This window comes from Aethalodelphis obliquidens, unplaced genomic scaffold (assembly GCF_003676395.1).
Source record: "Aethalodelphis obliquidens isolate GAN/ISIS:26980383/991018 unplaced genomic scaffold, ASM367639v1 scaffold26, whole genome shotgun sequence".
Classification (NCBI taxonomy): domain Eukaryota; kingdom Metazoa; phylum Chordata; class Mammalia; order Artiodactyla; family Delphinidae; genus Aethalodelphis; species Aethalodelphis obliquidens.
In genome coordinates, this window is record NW_020837970.1 from 18226480 (window position 1) to 18243810 (window position 17331).

The 17331-nt window shown below is 38.5% G+C and overlaps 1 protein-coding gene and 1 non-coding gene across 11 annotated transcripts in view; one reads left to right on the forward strand and one right to left on the reverse strand.

Moving 5' to 3' along the window:
* The window catches only part of MYO9A (myosin IXA), a 268245-nt gene that overhangs the window by 26302 nt on the left and 224612 nt on the right, over positions 1 to 17331 (reverse strand). For 6 of the 10 annotated variants that reach the window (XM_027123501.1, XM_027123505.1, XM_027123506.1 and 3 more), the window contains 6 exons: positions 9543 to 9735; positions 7948 to 8076; positions 7039 to 7144; positions 6156 to 6287; positions 5120 to 5243; positions 3521 to 3574 (listed from right to left, as the gene is read on the reverse strand). In XM_027123501.1, coding sequence (XP_026979302.1) covers positions 3521 to 3574; positions 5120 to 5243; positions 6156 to 6287; positions 7039 to 7144; positions 7948 to 8076; positions 9543 to 9735 — 738 coding nt within the window. The remainder of the gene's footprint in view (positions 1 to 3520; positions 3575 to 5119; positions 5244 to 6155; positions 6288 to 7038; positions 7145 to 7947; positions 8077 to 9542; positions 9736 to 17331) is intronic. The other 4 variants (XM_027123508.1, XM_027123507.1, XM_027123504.1 and 1 more) reach the window with 1 other exon arrangement.
* On the forward strand, positions 5934 to 6006 carry TRNAG-UCC (transfer RNA glycine (anticodon UCC)). Its single transcript has one exon. It is a non-coding gene; the product is annotated as a tRNA-Gly (tRNA).

The window sequence follows — 17331 nt, forward strand, 5'->3', positions numbered from 1 at the left end:
TTAGAATTATAACAAAAATAAGTTACCAAAAAACCTATTTGTTATAGAAGACGCATAACTGGATGGACTGTGAGCATATCATATTCTGAAATCCTACTCTGGGAATAGCCTAGAGTCAAAGATTATGCTCCATAAATCTAATTCTGTGGAAAGTACATGGTAGCAGAAACATATTTTCAAAATGACATGATCAGGATTCAACCTATTATAGTGATGGCAAATATGATTACTTACAAGTCAAGAGTCTCCTAACTGATATATGGCTGCCAGTCTTGCCCATCTCTAATACATTCTTCTTTAGAATGCTACCAGCTATTTTTCTAAAAGAAATGATGGTGACATTCCCCTACTTCAAAACCTTTCCATAGCTCCCAAGTGCTTCAAAACGGGAAAATTCAAAATTCTTTTTTTTTTTTTTTTTTGTGGTACGCGGGCCTCTCACTGTTGTGGCCTCTCCCATTGCGGAGCACAGGCTCCGGACGCACAGGCTCAGCGGCCATGGCTCACGGGCCCAGCCGCTCCGTGGCATGTGGGATCTTCCCAGACCGGGGCACGAACCCGTGTCCCCTGCATCGGCAGGTGGACTCTCAACCACTGCACCACCAGGGAAGCCCCAAAATTCTTAATGCTGCACATCTGGTTCCAGTCTACCTTCCCAAACTCTTCTGCCACTTCCACACCACCTGACCAGCTCAAGCTACACAAGGCAGTCATTATTCACAGATATCTGTTTCGTGCTTCTTTGCCTCTGGAATTGTCATTCCCCTGTCTTCTCACCATTTGTTAAATTACTACTCATCTTTCAACACCCAACCCAAATGACTTTTCACATTGGCAATAATATAACATACTTTTTGAAAATTCATTTCACTCTTCATTTCAGCAAAGTCACCATTGTATTTAATTATGGAATAGCAATTTTTTTCATCTATGAAGACCTGAATACTATTGACTTTGATTAGTTTATTTGTAGTGAATATCCTAAAACTCACTGCTCTCTCCTAGATTCAATTCTTAGATTCAATCCCTTACATGCTGAATGAATACCAAATACGTCCTAGACACGGTCTTGTTCTTAAGTCTGGGACTAACACCTTTTCTACAGCTAGAGATGCATATGCAATAGGATGTTAAGTGGGATTTTTCCTCTTGTTGCAAACTTGTGGCTAAGATCCAAAGCTGAGGATAATTAAGCAGCCCTTCTTCTAGCTTTAAGGAGCCAAGAGTAGTTGGTACCAGCTTCTCCTCTCAGGGCTTACTGAGAGTTTCATTTTTTTAAATCAATACTGTGATCAATATTCTAACACCTTTCCCTCAATGTAAATCTAAAAAGGCTAAAAAGAAAGAGGGGTTATTGGAATTTCAGGGAAACACAGAGTTTATGAAAAGAGGATATTCCCTCCCCTCTTACAGGAAAACGGCAGTGTCATCACTGAATCCAGAAGGTAAGAATCAAGGTTTGAGTTCATCTAAAAGAAAGGGAAACTGGTATTTCATTCCATTAGGTTGTCTGTATAGGCAAAAGACTTACTGATTTGCAACTCTGTTATATGCACAGGGGAAAAGAGAAGTGGGGAAAGAGTGTGGTGGGAAGAGTCAGATAGAGAGGTAGGCAAGACTTACCCACCTTGAGTTCTTGGGAACCAAGAGGTATGAAAAATGTAACCTTTCCCCCAGTGTGCTTGTAGGCCCTAGAACTGGCCATGGGAGGTAGATCTGACTGGGTAACGTCTTGAGGCAAAAAAAAGACATACATATCAGAGTCGCACAGTATGAATGCCATCCGTCAGGTTTAGCCAGAAGGCGTAACCAAAGCAAGGGACTGCCAATGCCTATAGCCTTCTGCTCACTGTCAGCAGGGTCAATTGGAGATACCACTTATCTTCATTTAGCCTACTGACAATGAGTTTGAATAGTAGTGCTGAACAACCAAGAATATTGTCACCTCAATACTGGCATATCACGTAGAATTCTGCCTTTCCTATATCACTCCTCTCAGTTTCAACACCAGAGGAAGAAACAGCACAAGAAAGAGGGTGGGCAGGGACTTCCTTGGTGGTGCAGTGGCTAAGAATCTGCCTGCCAAGGCAGGGGATACAGGTTCGAGCCCTGGTCCGGGAAGATCCCACATGCCATGGAGCAACTGAGCCCGTGCACCACAACTACTGAGCCTGCGCTCTAGAGCCCGTGAGCCACAATTACTGAGCCTGTGCTCTGAAGCCTGCGAGCCACAACTACTGAGCCCATGTGCCACAACTACTGAATGAAGCCTGCGTGCCTAGAGCCCGTACTCTGCAACAAAGACAAGCCACCACAATGAGAAGCCTGCGCACCACAACAAAGAGTAGTCCCCACTCGCCACAACTAGAGAAAGCCCACACACAGCAATGAAGACCCAACACAGCCAAAATATAAATAAATAAATAAAAAATTTAAAAGAACAAAAACAAAACAAACAACTCTTGGAGTCAGGTATGTTCTGGAATTTCGAAATTAAAAAAAAAAAAACAAGGAAAAAAGGAGAGAGGGCAGAAGTGTATGACAAAAAGAACCTACTCACTCACCCCCAAAGTTTTCAGCCCCAGATTAAGGTCTAGTCTATCCTGGAAGAAAGTGATGAGTACTGGATCAAGCCTGTGGCTGATGTTATAATATGAAGATATAATATGAAGAGAACTAAGTCTTAAATACCGGACTAAGACTAGAGCATTTAAAAATTATGGAATAGTCAAAAGATGCTGTTAAGGTAGTTGATATCCAGTAGAAAAGGGGATTTTGACATGGTAGAGTTGGAAGGCAGTTACTAGATAAAAAGCAAAATTGACTGACATTTATATCCCAGCAAATTGACATCCTTAATGAACTGGTTACACATAGATGGATAGTCTTTGCAATTAGTTTCCATATATATTGGTGTTCCATCTCTCCATTCTTTTTTTTATATGAAATCCTGGTATGAGATCTATTATACTATTATTATTTAAGTCTAGAACCAGTCCATCAATTTGCTCACTACTACTTGCAGCACTGTCTAAAAAATGCTGAGTAGATAACAGTCATACTTCTACGTCTAGGAAGACACCATCAAAGTCACAGATAGAAATGGGCAAATAAGCATTTCTAATGATGGAGGATGCTAAAAACAGTAATAGGTTTTTATGTAATAAAGGAAGAGACTGATGAGAACAAAGCTCACAGAGCAGAAATTTATTTGATACCTTAATGCTTTCAATGTTCACCTTTCAATGATCCAACCAAAGAAGAAATCCACAAAGAGGAAAAACCAGTATATTATAAATGGACATTGTTCAACTGCATGACACAGAGGAAAGAAAATAAAGGTTCTAAAGAAAGAGAGTAAGAGAAAAGCAAGTGAAGGCTGATCAGGAAGTGGGACCTGAATTGGGGCTGCACATGGAGGGTGGACAGGCATGGATGATAGACAGAGCAGAACAACTCCTGGATGGATGAGAGACAATAATGTTAAGTGGCTGTGACACATTGCAATATTAATACATACCGAGACTGAATTGCGGGTAATGCTCATAAATCTAACTGCAATTAGTACAGGTTTCTGGATTAGGAAGGACATGAAAAGGAAAGCAGAAGGTTAGAATGTACATGTCATTGCCCCATTAAAGAGGTTTAATCTTTCAATGGAATGAATATATCTGTCTTCCGCAGCATCAGCAAAAAAGCACAGCTTGTCTACCTGCTTTGAAAAGTAGCCTTATAGTAAAAGGTCTTTTCCTGTCTTCCCTGGATGGGCACTGCTAACTTGGGCCTCTCAGAACTGAGTTCATAAAAATTCATACTACAGAAAGGGTGTTTTTTTTTTTTTGTTTTCTTGATTTGCGATACGTGGGCCTCTCACTGTCGTGACCTCTTCCATTGCGGAGCACAGGCTCCGGACACGCAGGCCCAGTGGCCATGGCTCATGGGCCCAGCCGCTCCACAGCATGTGGGATCTTCCTGGACCGGGGCACGAACCCGTGTCCCCTGCATCGGCAGGCGGACTCTCAACCACTGCGCCACCAGGGAAGCCCAGGGTTTCACCTTTAAATGGGGTTTCTGTTTTCATTTCCTGGAGAAAAGATTCAGAACGTGTTCTGTGATGAGCTTTATTTAATACCTTTACTGACTGGAGAAATTCTGTGTTTATGTTTGTTTTTAGAGAACACCCTTCATTAACTTAATCTACAGACATTTGTTGTGCACTTGTCCTGTGCCAGGCAGTTTAATAGTAAAGGAAGAAATGGAGTTACTTTAATGCTAACCTAAGTATAAACTACCAAGTATAGAGGAAGTATTGTTGGGCCTCTGCAAAAACATGGGCACAATGATGGGGAAGCCTGTTTCTCTTTAGAGATTTACTGGGGATCTGACTGGGTGTTCACTAATACAGTTTTGTTTTACAATTCAGGGGAAGGGTAGTAAATGGGCAATAATTAAACTTTAATGCAACAATAGGTTTCCAGTTATCTAGACCCTACTGATTATTGGTCAGTGTGAAATGGAGTTGTTTATATATAGGTCACCAGTTACAAAGGAAGATGTTAAACAGACAAATGGGCAAATGGAAGAAATAAATTATCATTTTTGTAAGGCTTTTTTCAAAACCTAGCAATAAACCCTCAAAGAAATCTTTATTTGATAATAGTAGACTCATAGTGGAGTTCTATATCCTATGACTCACATTCTTGCAAGTGAGTAAGTTCTCTACATCCCAGAACTATTGGCAGGACCACCAAAAGTGACATGGTTGAGGTTGGGAACAGACGGTGGAAGAAAGTAGACTCAAAAGTTAGGGTGGGTTACGTTTTCATAGAAAGGACAGGAAAAGAAAACAGGGCAAATTATTAAACCACCAACATTTTACCCAAATACTTGATTTTAAAAATTCTTCATAGTTAACTGTATTCTGTGTATATAACTAAAGACAGCTCAAAGAACAAACATGAGGCATACATAGTACCCTGAGATAAGGTGACTTTTTTTTTTTCACTTGTTCCATGTGAAAAAGATTCGGAGAATAATCTCTCTCTACATATCATAATATGTACTTAAAATCTGAGGAAGGCTCCCATTTCCCCCTGTGATTCCATGTCCTGCATCTTACCATTGATCTACGAATCAGTGACAGCCTGGTCTTTGCCTTATTCTCAGCAAATTCCAGGCTACTGATGTCTTTGAGACGAGCCTTATATTTATTCATTTGTTCCACAACAATCAGCTCCACACAGCTGAAACAGGAAAAGAGAAAACTGTTAAGTGCTGAAGTCAATCAAATAAATTGTCAAATCAAATAAATTGTAGCACCCACAGACTATTTTTCAGCTAAGTGTGGTAGATAGTTGGAGGATAAAAGAAAAATCAACATCCCTTATTTTATGAGCTAAGAGACAGGGTTTATAATGGTGGTTCACAACTTTGGCTGCACTTTAGTATCCATCTGAGGAGCAGTTATAAGTCCCAATGCCTAGGCCACACCCCCGACCAATTAAATCACTCTCTGGGAACGGGACACAAACACTAGGCTTTTTTGGGGAAAGCTCCTTTTGCAGAAAAGGTTAAGAATCACCACTCTAGAAGGAAATCAGAGGTCCATGAAAAAAGGGCAAGGTGAAATACAGGAATATTGAAGTATTAAGACCAAAGGGATTCGGAGCCATAAGACGACAGTTAGACTAGATTACAGGAAAACACAAAGTATATGTAATTTGGTAAAATGGTATTTTAAAATACATTTGGAAACTATAATCATTCCTAAAGAAAAGCCAAATTTAAAAAATAAGGCCCTTCAAAACAAATGATGCTTAGTTGAATAGAACCTAAAGGAATTTTTCATCTTCAGCATAAAAACGCCCAGTGGCACCTAGCAATCTTATTAAAAACATATGAACTTAAAAAAAAAAATCATTTGCTAGGGGAACTCCCTGGTGGTCCAGTGGTTAGGACTCTGCACTTCCACTGCAGGGGGCCCGGGTTCGATCCCTGGTCGGGGAACTAAGATCCCTGCAAGACACGCAGCATGGTCAAAAAAAAGAAAAAGGAAAAAAAAAGAAATCATTCACTATGTTTGATATCTGGATAAAGTGACTACACTGACTCAGAAGTCCCTGGGGTCTTGCAGAGGTGATGGTGACTGGCCTTACGTGGTAGTCTTACTGATGTCCTGCACACTTTGTAGTGGGTCGATGGTGTCAGGGCAGCGGAGAATGCAGGGTGCAAAGACAATGGCCAAAGCATTAGCAGACATTCGATTAGTGTCTTCCTGTAGAGCAATCCTAAGAAACAAAAAAACCAAGTGAAACTAGGATGAAAAAGGAAAATTGCAGGGAGGTAGGCAGAAGAGATGAGAGAGAAATAAGATCAATGACATCAACTGCATAGTACTGGAAAGATGTTCCTATCAGTTGAAGGAAGATACTGTAGACTTTTCCCAAATCTGTTCCTTTGCCTCTGGAAAGTGTACTTTTACTCTGTTCCTTGAAGCAATTCAGGCAAGCAGAGAGCTGATCAAGGAAAAATTTGTGACTCACTGCCCCAGGTCACCGTTACTAGATGAACATGTCTACAGAATGTAGACACTTTAAGGCATTTTCAAACAGTCATATAAGATATTTATCCAAAGAAAAAGGTGGCTTTCTTCCCAACCATTGCTAATATTTACAATCAGAAGAAAAGAGACTACCCCTGAATTGTCTTTTGTCAGTCAATTCCTGAGCTCCTATGAATTAGGTTATGTCAACAGACACACAGCCTTTCTAGCTCGGGAGTTAGATAACAGGCTAGGCTACACAGTGCCACCATGAGACTGAGGTGTTACATGGCTCAAACAGGGCAGAGAAGCACCTGCCATGCAATCTAACTCAGCTGAGGATTTCTGCTCCAAGGAATCATAACCACCTGTTTGAGGCATTGACTTTATCAACAGGAAAAAAAAAGATCTGTCAGTTTTTCATACGAAGGAGCTCTTCATTTATTTAAAAGAATCCAAGAGAAACTGTTAAGTGTTCCTTTGTTTCTTGAAGTTACCTGACTAGATGAAAGATGAGGCGTTCCAGTGTATTGAGATGAGTTCGGGAGAGCTGGTCAATCACAGAGTATACACCACGGATTGTCTCTTTCCTCTCCTGAAGGCCTGAAAGCAGTAAGAGCAGCAAATAAGAATGAATATCCTCTCTTATACACTACATATTCCTTCTGGACAGACCCTAGGTAGCAAGGGCGACTGGCTCTAGGGTTGATTTTTAGGAGTTTTAGCTATACCTGTATAGCAGAAGAACAACTCACAGTTACCACTAATCTCCCTTTGCTTGAGTTCTATACTCTCTAAGCAGTCTCGTGAGTTTTAATCCATAGCCCAGTAATTCTTGATTACAGCAAGGGGCAAGAGATGCCCTAGTTTTTCAGGCATTTTGTGGCAAACCAATTCCCCATTAAAATTAATCAATTGTTATATAAGTTATAAATCAGTCTTATGGGAATTGAGGAGTCAGGCCTCAGGGCCTAAACACTTGTAGGTAGGCCTTAATCAATATCCTACACATCTGTAGCACTGAAAAACTAAACCAACATGTTAGGCATGGCTTAAAATAGACAGCCAACTTTACACTGAGTTCTTGCCTAGATTCACAATTTAAATGAATATAAATCTCCTATTTAATTTTTAAATTTGTTTATAACCTTAGTCTTTCAATCTCTTTGTAAGAAGCAACTAGGTGACCTGCTCAGAAAGTTTTTAGGACACTGACCTTTTAATGAGTTTCTAAAAAAGTTAACATTTGAGTAGGTGAGAGTTCACTGGCAGTTTTGTACTGACTGTATCACTTTTGGATCTGTATGAACTAAACCAACTGAGAGGACGGCTAAATAATCTAATATGAAGATGGCATTCCTTTCCCAAGTGCAGGCCTTCCCTGAACCCAGGAAGCCTGTGCTTACCCATAGCTCGAAGAAATTCCTCATAGAGTTCAAAGGTCATGAGTGGATTGGGCAAATCACGAAGCCATTGTTTGAATACACTTGCAATGACGTGTATGTTATAGTCATCTAGGTTTACATTCTCAGCATCTATTCAGAGACAAGAGTTAGATAAGAAAGCCAAAACATGCAGAGAGTCAAATAATTCACCTTAGAAACTATCATGACTGAAAAATGCCTTCATGTTCTTAATCAGACTATCTTCTACAATCTAATTCCATGCTTTGGAACAGTGCTCCTACTGTGGTAAAGGAACAGTTGTTGTTTGTTGGTTGTTTTTCAAATGTCGCGGACTGATAGATGTGTAAAATAAAAGATCACAAGTTTTCATGTCAAGGCACTGTTAAATTGCTATGAATGTTTCTAAATGCTTTTTCTCAATTTCTGTACTTCTCTTGTGGATTGGTCTGTGAACGATACTTCTAGTAGTGATGCTTCAGATGACAAACATAAAAAAGGCTCAAAGGACAGTTTCTAAAAGTCAGACTGATTTTAAGTCATTCTCAGAGATGAAATGACAGTGATAATTGAGCTTAGGAAATGTAAAGAAAATCTTTACTCTGCTTCACTTATAAACTCCCTAGGGTTATACATGAGATGATTGGGATGATACAGGATGAATGATGCCTGTGGGTAGATTCTTGGTGACACAGGGACAAACTTTGCACCTATATGTGATTCAAAAAGATCTATTCCTGGGAATTCCCTGGTGGTCCAGTGGTTAGAACTCCGTGCTTTCACTGCCGAGGGCCCAGGCTCAATCCCTGGACGGGGAACTAAGATCCCACAAGCCATGCAGTGCGACAAAAAAAAAAAAAAAATCTATTCCTTTCTAATAGTGGTGAAGAGTAGAAGTTGAACATAAAGCCAAAGTCAAACCTCTGCATACATTCCAAGACTGAGGCTAGAGCTCTACACAGATACATGTTCAGTTCACTACTTATCCATTTAAATAACTATGTCATCAATGTAGGAAGGCAAGAATATGCATCAGAAAGAGCACCACTTGGAGTCAGAATAACAGAGACTAACAGGCAATAGTTTAGATTATGGGTTAAATGCCAGCTTTGTCACTTATTGGTGGTGAGTCTTTGGGCAAGATCCTCTGTAAGCCTCAGTTTCTTCATCTGTAAACAGGGATAATAATCACTGTTTGGGAAGATTAGTACAAAGATCTGTTGTGAAAATTAATACAAAAACATCAGCACAGTGCCCTGCAACTCATCGACAGCTCATTATTCAATTTCCCTGAACCTAAATTTTCTTCTTTGTAAATTAAAGACATGATCTTACCAGACTGTTAAAAAAAGATTAAATGAGATCTGTCTGAAGTACCTAATAATGCCTGTACAAATGATATGCAATGTATGTTTGCTGAATTGACCACATAAAAACAAAGACTCTTTTGAAAGCTACAAATGATAAAACAAGCACCACAGAAAAGACTGCACTCTTCTGGCTGCAAGAAAATGATCAACATGTGATGAAAACTAAGAGCGTAAGATGACCTATTTAAGTAAAATTATCTGGTCTTGAGTTAGAGGGCACTATCTTACCTGTATCTAGACCTTGTCGAAGCTCCTTGATTTTATTAGTTGAACCAGACTTTCGGTAAATACCTTCTGTGTATAATCCATGCATTTCAATGTAGTTTATAAGTTTTTCCACCACCAAAGGAACAGTTCGGTCTTCACTGGTCAAACGGGATAATTCAACCCCAAACTGTCGAGATGATAGCTCTGGATCATACTAAATGGAAAATAATTTTTGTTTCCAAATACATTCAAACATTGTTAAATATATTTATCCAATTCTTTAAGAGTAACTACTTTTTATTTTCCTCAAGTTTTACAAGCACAGTTATGAAAGCTGGGAGGAAAGGGAATTATGATAAATGCTGAGAGTATAAATATATGAGCTGTTAGTTTCAATCCTCTTCCACTAGGAATCCTCCCGACCCCTGCCAAATAATGGGGCAGAATGGAGGCAGTGGCAACTGATTACTGTTTCCCTTTCTATTAAAAAAATCTCTTCATGTAAAGATGGGATGTGGGCAAAGGAGAAAGGGGATAGACTTTGTATGTTAAACATTCACCAAGTACCATTTGAAAATCTGTTGATTTAAAATTAATTAGTTGTCACTAATTTCTGAAGCATAAGAACGCTTCGGTGTTTATGTAAACTTAAGGGACTATTGATGTCATAGCTAAAGGCAGAGGCATATATTGTCACTATATGAATTAGGTTATTTCATATTTGCAACTAGATTATAGCTGGGAATAGGAATATCACCTTTCTATCTCAGAGGGTTATTATAAAAATTAAGTTACAGGTGAACATACAAAGCACAGTATCTGGTATATGGCAAATGCTTAATAAATAAAAGAAATAAAATAATGTTTGCTGCAATAATTAAAACAAAATAACTTTAGCCAATCTTTTTCCTATTACTAGGACACACACATGCACACGTATAATCTATTTATTTAAATGTTATGGCTATCCCTAGGGCATTGGGAATGTTAATAGTAAAACTTGTGAAAGCAAAAAAATAAAATTCTTGAAGGTATTAAATAAAAACTTCAAAATAGTTTTATTTGAAACCAACTAATCTAAAGCAAACATGCTAAAAATTTCTATTTCTTGAAATTAAGGGAAAAACTAATTTTACTATTCTCAACTGAGACAAAGTGAACTCTGAGTTCTTATTGTAAAATCAATATATGTTTTTAGTTATTTTCTTTTTTTTCTTCTGCGGGAAGGGGTGGCAGGGTGTCTTTAGTTATTTTCTGTCCGAAGTAATTTCCTTGTATATTTTAAATAAAGTTTTATTGAAGTATGACACATATATTAAAAAGTATATAAATCGTTAAGTGTACAGCTTGACAGATTTAGACAAAATGAATGCACTTCTTACCAGAACCCAAATCAAGAAATAGAATATAACCAGTAGTTATCTCCCTCTCAAGACCCTCCCAACTACTATGCATTTCACCTTTCACAAATAACCAGTATCTGTATTTCTATCACTTCAAATTAGTCTTAACTGCTTTTGAACATTATATTAATGATAACATATAATATGCATTCCATGAGTTAAGTTTCATTTATTCTTGAACTTTATTTATTTTTGAATAATACAGTATGTATTCTTGTTTCTGGCTTCTTTCACTCAACATTATGTTTGTGAGTACCAACAGTTTAATCTCACTGCCATATTGTATTCCATTATACAAATATACCACAATTTATTTATTCATTCTACTGTTGATGGACATTCAGGTTTCTTTCAGTTTGGGGATACTTCAAATAGTGCTGATATAAATGTTCTTTTGGCACAGATATCTATGTATATATGTTGGGTATATATCTTAGAGTGGCACTGCTAAGTCATGAGAAATGCTTATGTTCAGGTTTGATAGGTACTGCCAAATAATTTCGAGAGCTGTTAGGTTAACACAAACTCCTACCAGTAATGTATGAAAGTTCCAATTGCTTTATATCCTTGTTAAGATGTTTTTCATTTTAGCTATTCTAGTGGGTATATACCTCACTATGATTGCAATTTGCATTTCCCTGATGATGATTAGTGAAGTTGGTCACCTTTTCATAGGTTTATTGGTCATTTGGAAATCCTCTCTTGTGAGGTGCTTGCTTAAATTATGTGCTCATTTTTCCACAGAGTTGACCATCTCTTTCTTACTGACTTGTAGGTGCTTTTTAGATATTGTAGATCCAAGCTGCAAATATCTTCTTCCACTCTGTGGTTGATTTTTTTTTTCTTTGAATGGTGAGTGCTTTTTGAAATTTATCTAAAACTTTTTTTGTATTTATTGAGATGACCATATTTTTTTCTTTATTAGTTCAATGTGGTGAATTACATCAACTGATTTTTGAATGATTTTTTCAAAAAAACTGATTTTTTCCATAAACCAACTTTTCATTTATGGATTAAAAACCAACTTTATCGGGCTTCCCTGGTGGCGCAGTGGTTGAGAGTCCGCCTGCCAATGCAGGGGACACGGGTCCGTGCCCCGGTCCGGGAGGATCCCACATCCCGCGGAGCGGCTGGGCCCGTGAGCCATGGCCGCTGAGCCTGCGCATCCGGAGCCTGTGCTCCGCAACGGGAGAGGACACAACAGTGAGAGGCCCCTGTACCGCAAAAAAAAAAAAAAAAAAAAAACAACTTTATCATGAAGTCTTTTTTTTTTTCATCTGTCATTAGCACAGATTCAATGTACTAACATTTTGGTTAAGGCTTTTACCTCTAAGCTTATGATACAGCCTGAACTGAAATTTTCCTTTATCCTTATCATGATTGACTTCAAAGTTTCACTATCTTCATTCGTCAATTTGGGAAAAGAGTACTGAAGTATTTACTCTTTACCATTCTCGGGCAGAGTCTGTAAAAGACTGGTGGTGTTTCTTCCTTAAACACTGGGAAATATTCAATGGCAAAACCATCTGGGCCTGAAGATATCTTTGTGAGAAGCTTTTTCAATTACAGATTCTATTTTAATAGATATAACTCTTTAGATTTTCTATTTTTCCTTGACTTAGTTTAACTTAGTTGTGTTTTTGTGGGAATTTGCCCAATTAATCTAAAATGTCAAATTTATTAGCATCAAGGTGTCCATAATAGCCTTTTATTTTCCTTTTAATGTTTGTAGTATCTGTGGTGTATGTTTTTCTTCTTGTGAATGATTTGGTTTTTTAAAAATTCTCTTTATTGATCACTCTTGCTAAGAGTTAATGCATTGTCTTTTCAAAGAACTAAAATTTAGCTTTGTAGCTTTTTATCTTTTGTATAGATGTTTTTCATTTCATTTATTTATCTTTATTATCTTCTTTCTATTGCCTTTGGGTTTAATTTGCTAGGTTTTCTTTTCCTACCTTCGACAGATGGAAGTTTACATAATTTCTATCCTTGTATCCTTTCTAATGTGTATTATAATGTATTGTACATTAATATATTATTAATGTATATTAATATATACTTAAAGCTATAAATATTCCTCTAATCACAAATTTAGCTATACCCACACTTTTGTTGTGTCATACTTTCCTCATCATTTCGTTCAAAATATTTTTCCATTTTCATTTGAGGATTGTCTAGTTATCTTTATGTTGATTTACAGCTTAATTTTATTCTGGTCAAAGAATATACTCTCAAAATATTCAATCCTCTGAAATCTGTAGGGACTTGCTTAATGGCCCAACATATGATCAATTTTGTCAAATGTTCCATGTGCAGTTGAAAAGACTGTGTATTCAGGCAGTTGTAAGATGCAGGGTTCAATACACATCAAGTAGATAAGATTTTTTTTTTTTTTTTTGCAGTACGCGGGCCTCTCACTGTTGTGGCCTCTCCCATTGTGGAGCACAGGCTCCGGACGCGCAGGCTCAGTGGCCATGGCTCACGGGCCCAGCCGCTCTGCGGCATGTGGGATCTTCCCGGACCGGGGCACAAACCCGTGTCCCCTGCAACGGCAGGTGGACTCTCAACCACTGCACCACTGGGGAAGCCCCAAGTAGATAAGATTTTTAAGTGTGTTTTTTAAATCAGTTGCATCCTTACTGAATTTTTGTCTTCCAGGTATTGAAGCTATAATAGACTCTTCTAAAGTTAGAATTTTTATAGCTCCCTAATGGCTTGACCATTTCATCATTATGAAACACCTTTACCTGAAGTAATGTTTGTCGTCCTAAAGTACATTTTAGTATTATTACAGCTACACCACTTTTCTATTGATTAGTCTCTGCATGCTATATCTATCTATCCTTTTGCTTTCAACCTTCTGTATTTTTTTTAAACATATTTAAGTATGTTTCTTGTAAATAGCATATCACTGAGATTTTTCAGTTGGTTTTATCGTAGTCTTTTTAAAAACTTATTTATTTATTCTGGCTGTGCCAGGTCTTAGTTGCAGCACATGGGATCTTCGTTGCGGAATGCGGGATCTTTAGTTGCGCCATGCAGACTTCTTAGTTGTGGCATACGGACGCTTAGTTGCGGCATATGGGCTTCTTAGTTGTGGCATGCGGACTTCTTAGTTGCGGCATGCACGTGGGATCTAGTTCCCTAACCAGGGATCGAACCCAGGCCCCCTGCATTGGGAGTGTGGAGTGTTACCCACTGGACATCCAGGGAAGTCCCTATCCTAGTCTTTTTGTTTTTAATATATATATATTTTGGCTACATCAGGTCATTGAGGCATGGGGGATCTTACGCTGCAGCATGCAGTCTCTTCGTTGCGGAGCTTGGGTTTCTCTCTAGTTGTGGTGTGTGGGTTTTCTCTCTCTAGTTGTGATGTGTGGGCTTAGTTGCCCCGCAGCACGTGGGAACTTAGCTCCCTGACCAGGGATCGAACCTCTGTCCCCTGCATTGGAAGGCGGATTCTTTACCACTGGACCACCAGGGAAGTTCCTATCCTAGTCTTTTAATTGGAAGTATTTGGTCTATTAACATTTAATGTAATCACCAATATATTTGGACTTATATCTATCAATCCACTATTTATTTTCTTTGACCTGATTTATGATTCTGTTTCTCTCATTTCTCATCTTCTCTTAGATTAATCAAGTATTTTTTGTTTTTCCATTTTCCCACCTTTATTAGCTTTTTAGCTATATATTCATTTGCTATTCTTTTAGTGGCTACTTTAAAGACTACAACAAATACTCATAACATATTTAAGTCAAATATATTTATTTTTGGCTGCGTTGGGTCTTCGTTGCTGTGTGCGGGCTTTTTCTAGTTGCGACGAGCAGGGGCTACTCTTTCCTTGTGGTGCGCAGGCTTCTCATTGCAGTGGCTTCTCTTGTTGAGGACCACGGGCTCTAGGCACACAGGCTTCAGTAGTTGTGGCACGCAGGCTCAGTAGTTGTGGCTCGTGGGCTCTAGAGCACAGGCTCAGTAGTTGTGGCACACGGGCTTAGTTGCTCTGCGGCATGTGGGGTCTTCCTGGACCAGTGCTTGAACCCGTGTCCCCTGCATTGGCAGGTGGATTCTTAACCACTGTGCCACCACTTCTCAGATAATCCAGGGACCTTGGAATAGTTTAACTTCATTTCCCCAACCACCTTGGTGGTGGTGTTGTCACATAATTTAATTCTCTTTATATTTTAAGCCATAAAACATTATTATTGTTTTTAGTCAATATTCATTTATATTTACACATATTATTTACTCTTTCCATAGCTCTTCACTCCTTCCTGTACTTCTGTTTCTATCTGAGATCATTTTCCTTCTGCCTGGAGAATCTTTAGTATTTCTTTTATAGCAGGTCTGCTGATGACAAATTCTGAGTTTTTGTCTGGAGTGTTTTCACATCATTTTCACTTTGGAAGGCTACTGTCACCAAGTACAGAATTCTGAGTTAGCTTTATTTTCTTAAAACACTTAAAATATGCCAAGCCACTGTCTTTTTGGCTTCCATCATTTCTACTGATAAGTCAGTTGTCAGTCTTTTCACTGCTCCTTTAGTAGCGGTTATTTTTTTCCCTCCTCTGAATGCTTTTAAGAAATTTTCCTTTTCTTCCATTTGGAGGACTGTTCATCTAGTATGATGTTCTTTGCATTTATCCCACTTTAGGTTGAAAGTGGTTGACGTGTTGACCATTAGCTCTTAAAATGCTGCTTCTCCCTTGTTCTCTTTTCTTCCTGGACTCCAACTGCACACATTTAAGAAACTTCCATCCTTTCCCATATGTCTCTATGTTTATTTCTGTATTTCCCCATTCTTTTTACTCTCTATGCTTGGATGTCTCTACTTATCTATTTTTCAGCTCACCAATCTTCTCTTCTCCTATGGCCAATACACTGTTAAACCTGTCTTTTGAGTTTACAATTTCATTTTTTATTTTTATAATTTCCATTTGGCTCTTTTTTATATATATATTTCAAGTTTATGATAAAAAAGACATTTAAAATCTTTTTTTTTTTTTTTCCGGTACGCGGGCCTCTCACTATTATGGCCTCTCCCATTGTGGAGCACAGGCTCCGGATGTGCAGGCTCAGCGGCCATGGCTCATGGGCCCAGCCGCTCCGCTGCATGTGGGATCTTCCTGGACTGGGGCACAAACCCGTGTCCCCTGCATCGGCAGGCGGACTCTCAACCACTGCGCCACCAGGGAAGCCCCATTTTAAATCTTTTTATCGAGCATCTAAACATATTAATTAAAAAATTTTTAAGTACATGTGTGAATTCAGTAATGGGTCATCTATGAGTCTACAGATATTGTCTGTTTATTTCTTAGTCTCATTTCTTAATGTCTAATTTCATATATGAACAAATTGTAAAGGCTCTCAACAATGTTACCTCTCTTTAGAGAGAATTCATGCTATTCTCTGTAGGTGGGTAGCTAGAAAAAGGAAGAGATCATCTTAATCCAATCAAGGACTGCCTTGCAGTTTTTATAAAACTCAGTTGATCAATGGTATCAATGCTTCATCCTCCTTCCTGGGGTATACCTCTTCACAGGTCTCACTGAAGAGTCTAGAGTATTGACTAGGGTCCTTTTTCAAAGGTGGGTCATCCAAGTCCAATTTTTCTCTCTCTGACACTGTAAGACTGCAAAATACTCTTAATTTGCTTTTCTGTTTAGCTTCTTAACCTCTTGCCCTGTGCAGCTTAAGAATTCAGAAAACGCCTTGAGGGAAAAACCTCTGAGTTTCAGGCTCACTTCTCTATATGTTTGGATCATGGTCCCTCAAGTCCTGGCAATCCCAAACTCCAACTTTTGTCTCTATAACTCTATCAGATTTCTAAGAGCACTGATGGCTTCTCTGACTCTTAAGTGTGGCCCTCTGCCCAGAATCTTGGTTTCCTGCCCTACAACAAAAATTGACAAACTCCCAGTAGGAGAGAAACATCTCATAGATATAGATTCACCAATCTGTAATTCTCTTCTCTGTAGGATCTAGGCCCCTAAATTCAATTTGCCTGGGCAACTTTCTAATGCTAGGCAACAGACTTTTTTCAGCTGTTCTCAGCATGAGCATGAATATTAGTCTGCCAGAAGCTACTTCGTCTTAGCTGGAAGCAGATGCCCCACCTTCGTTGTATTTTAAGCCCTTTGTCAAATTTCTCTTTGTACTTTGCCATGTTTGTCTACTAATTTGGAACAGATGCAAACTATATACAAGGGCTGTAAACATGCACACACATTTTATTATAGTTCAGATTTGCATAGTATTGTTAAAATTATATGTGACTAATAAGAAAATGTGATTATACGCCAATAAAAGCCTGAAATATTTCCAAAATTGTTGCTTCATTGAAGCATAAAGGTAGCAGAGTACATGTTCAGTATCTTTTAGATCTGTGTATCCAAGTAGAAATA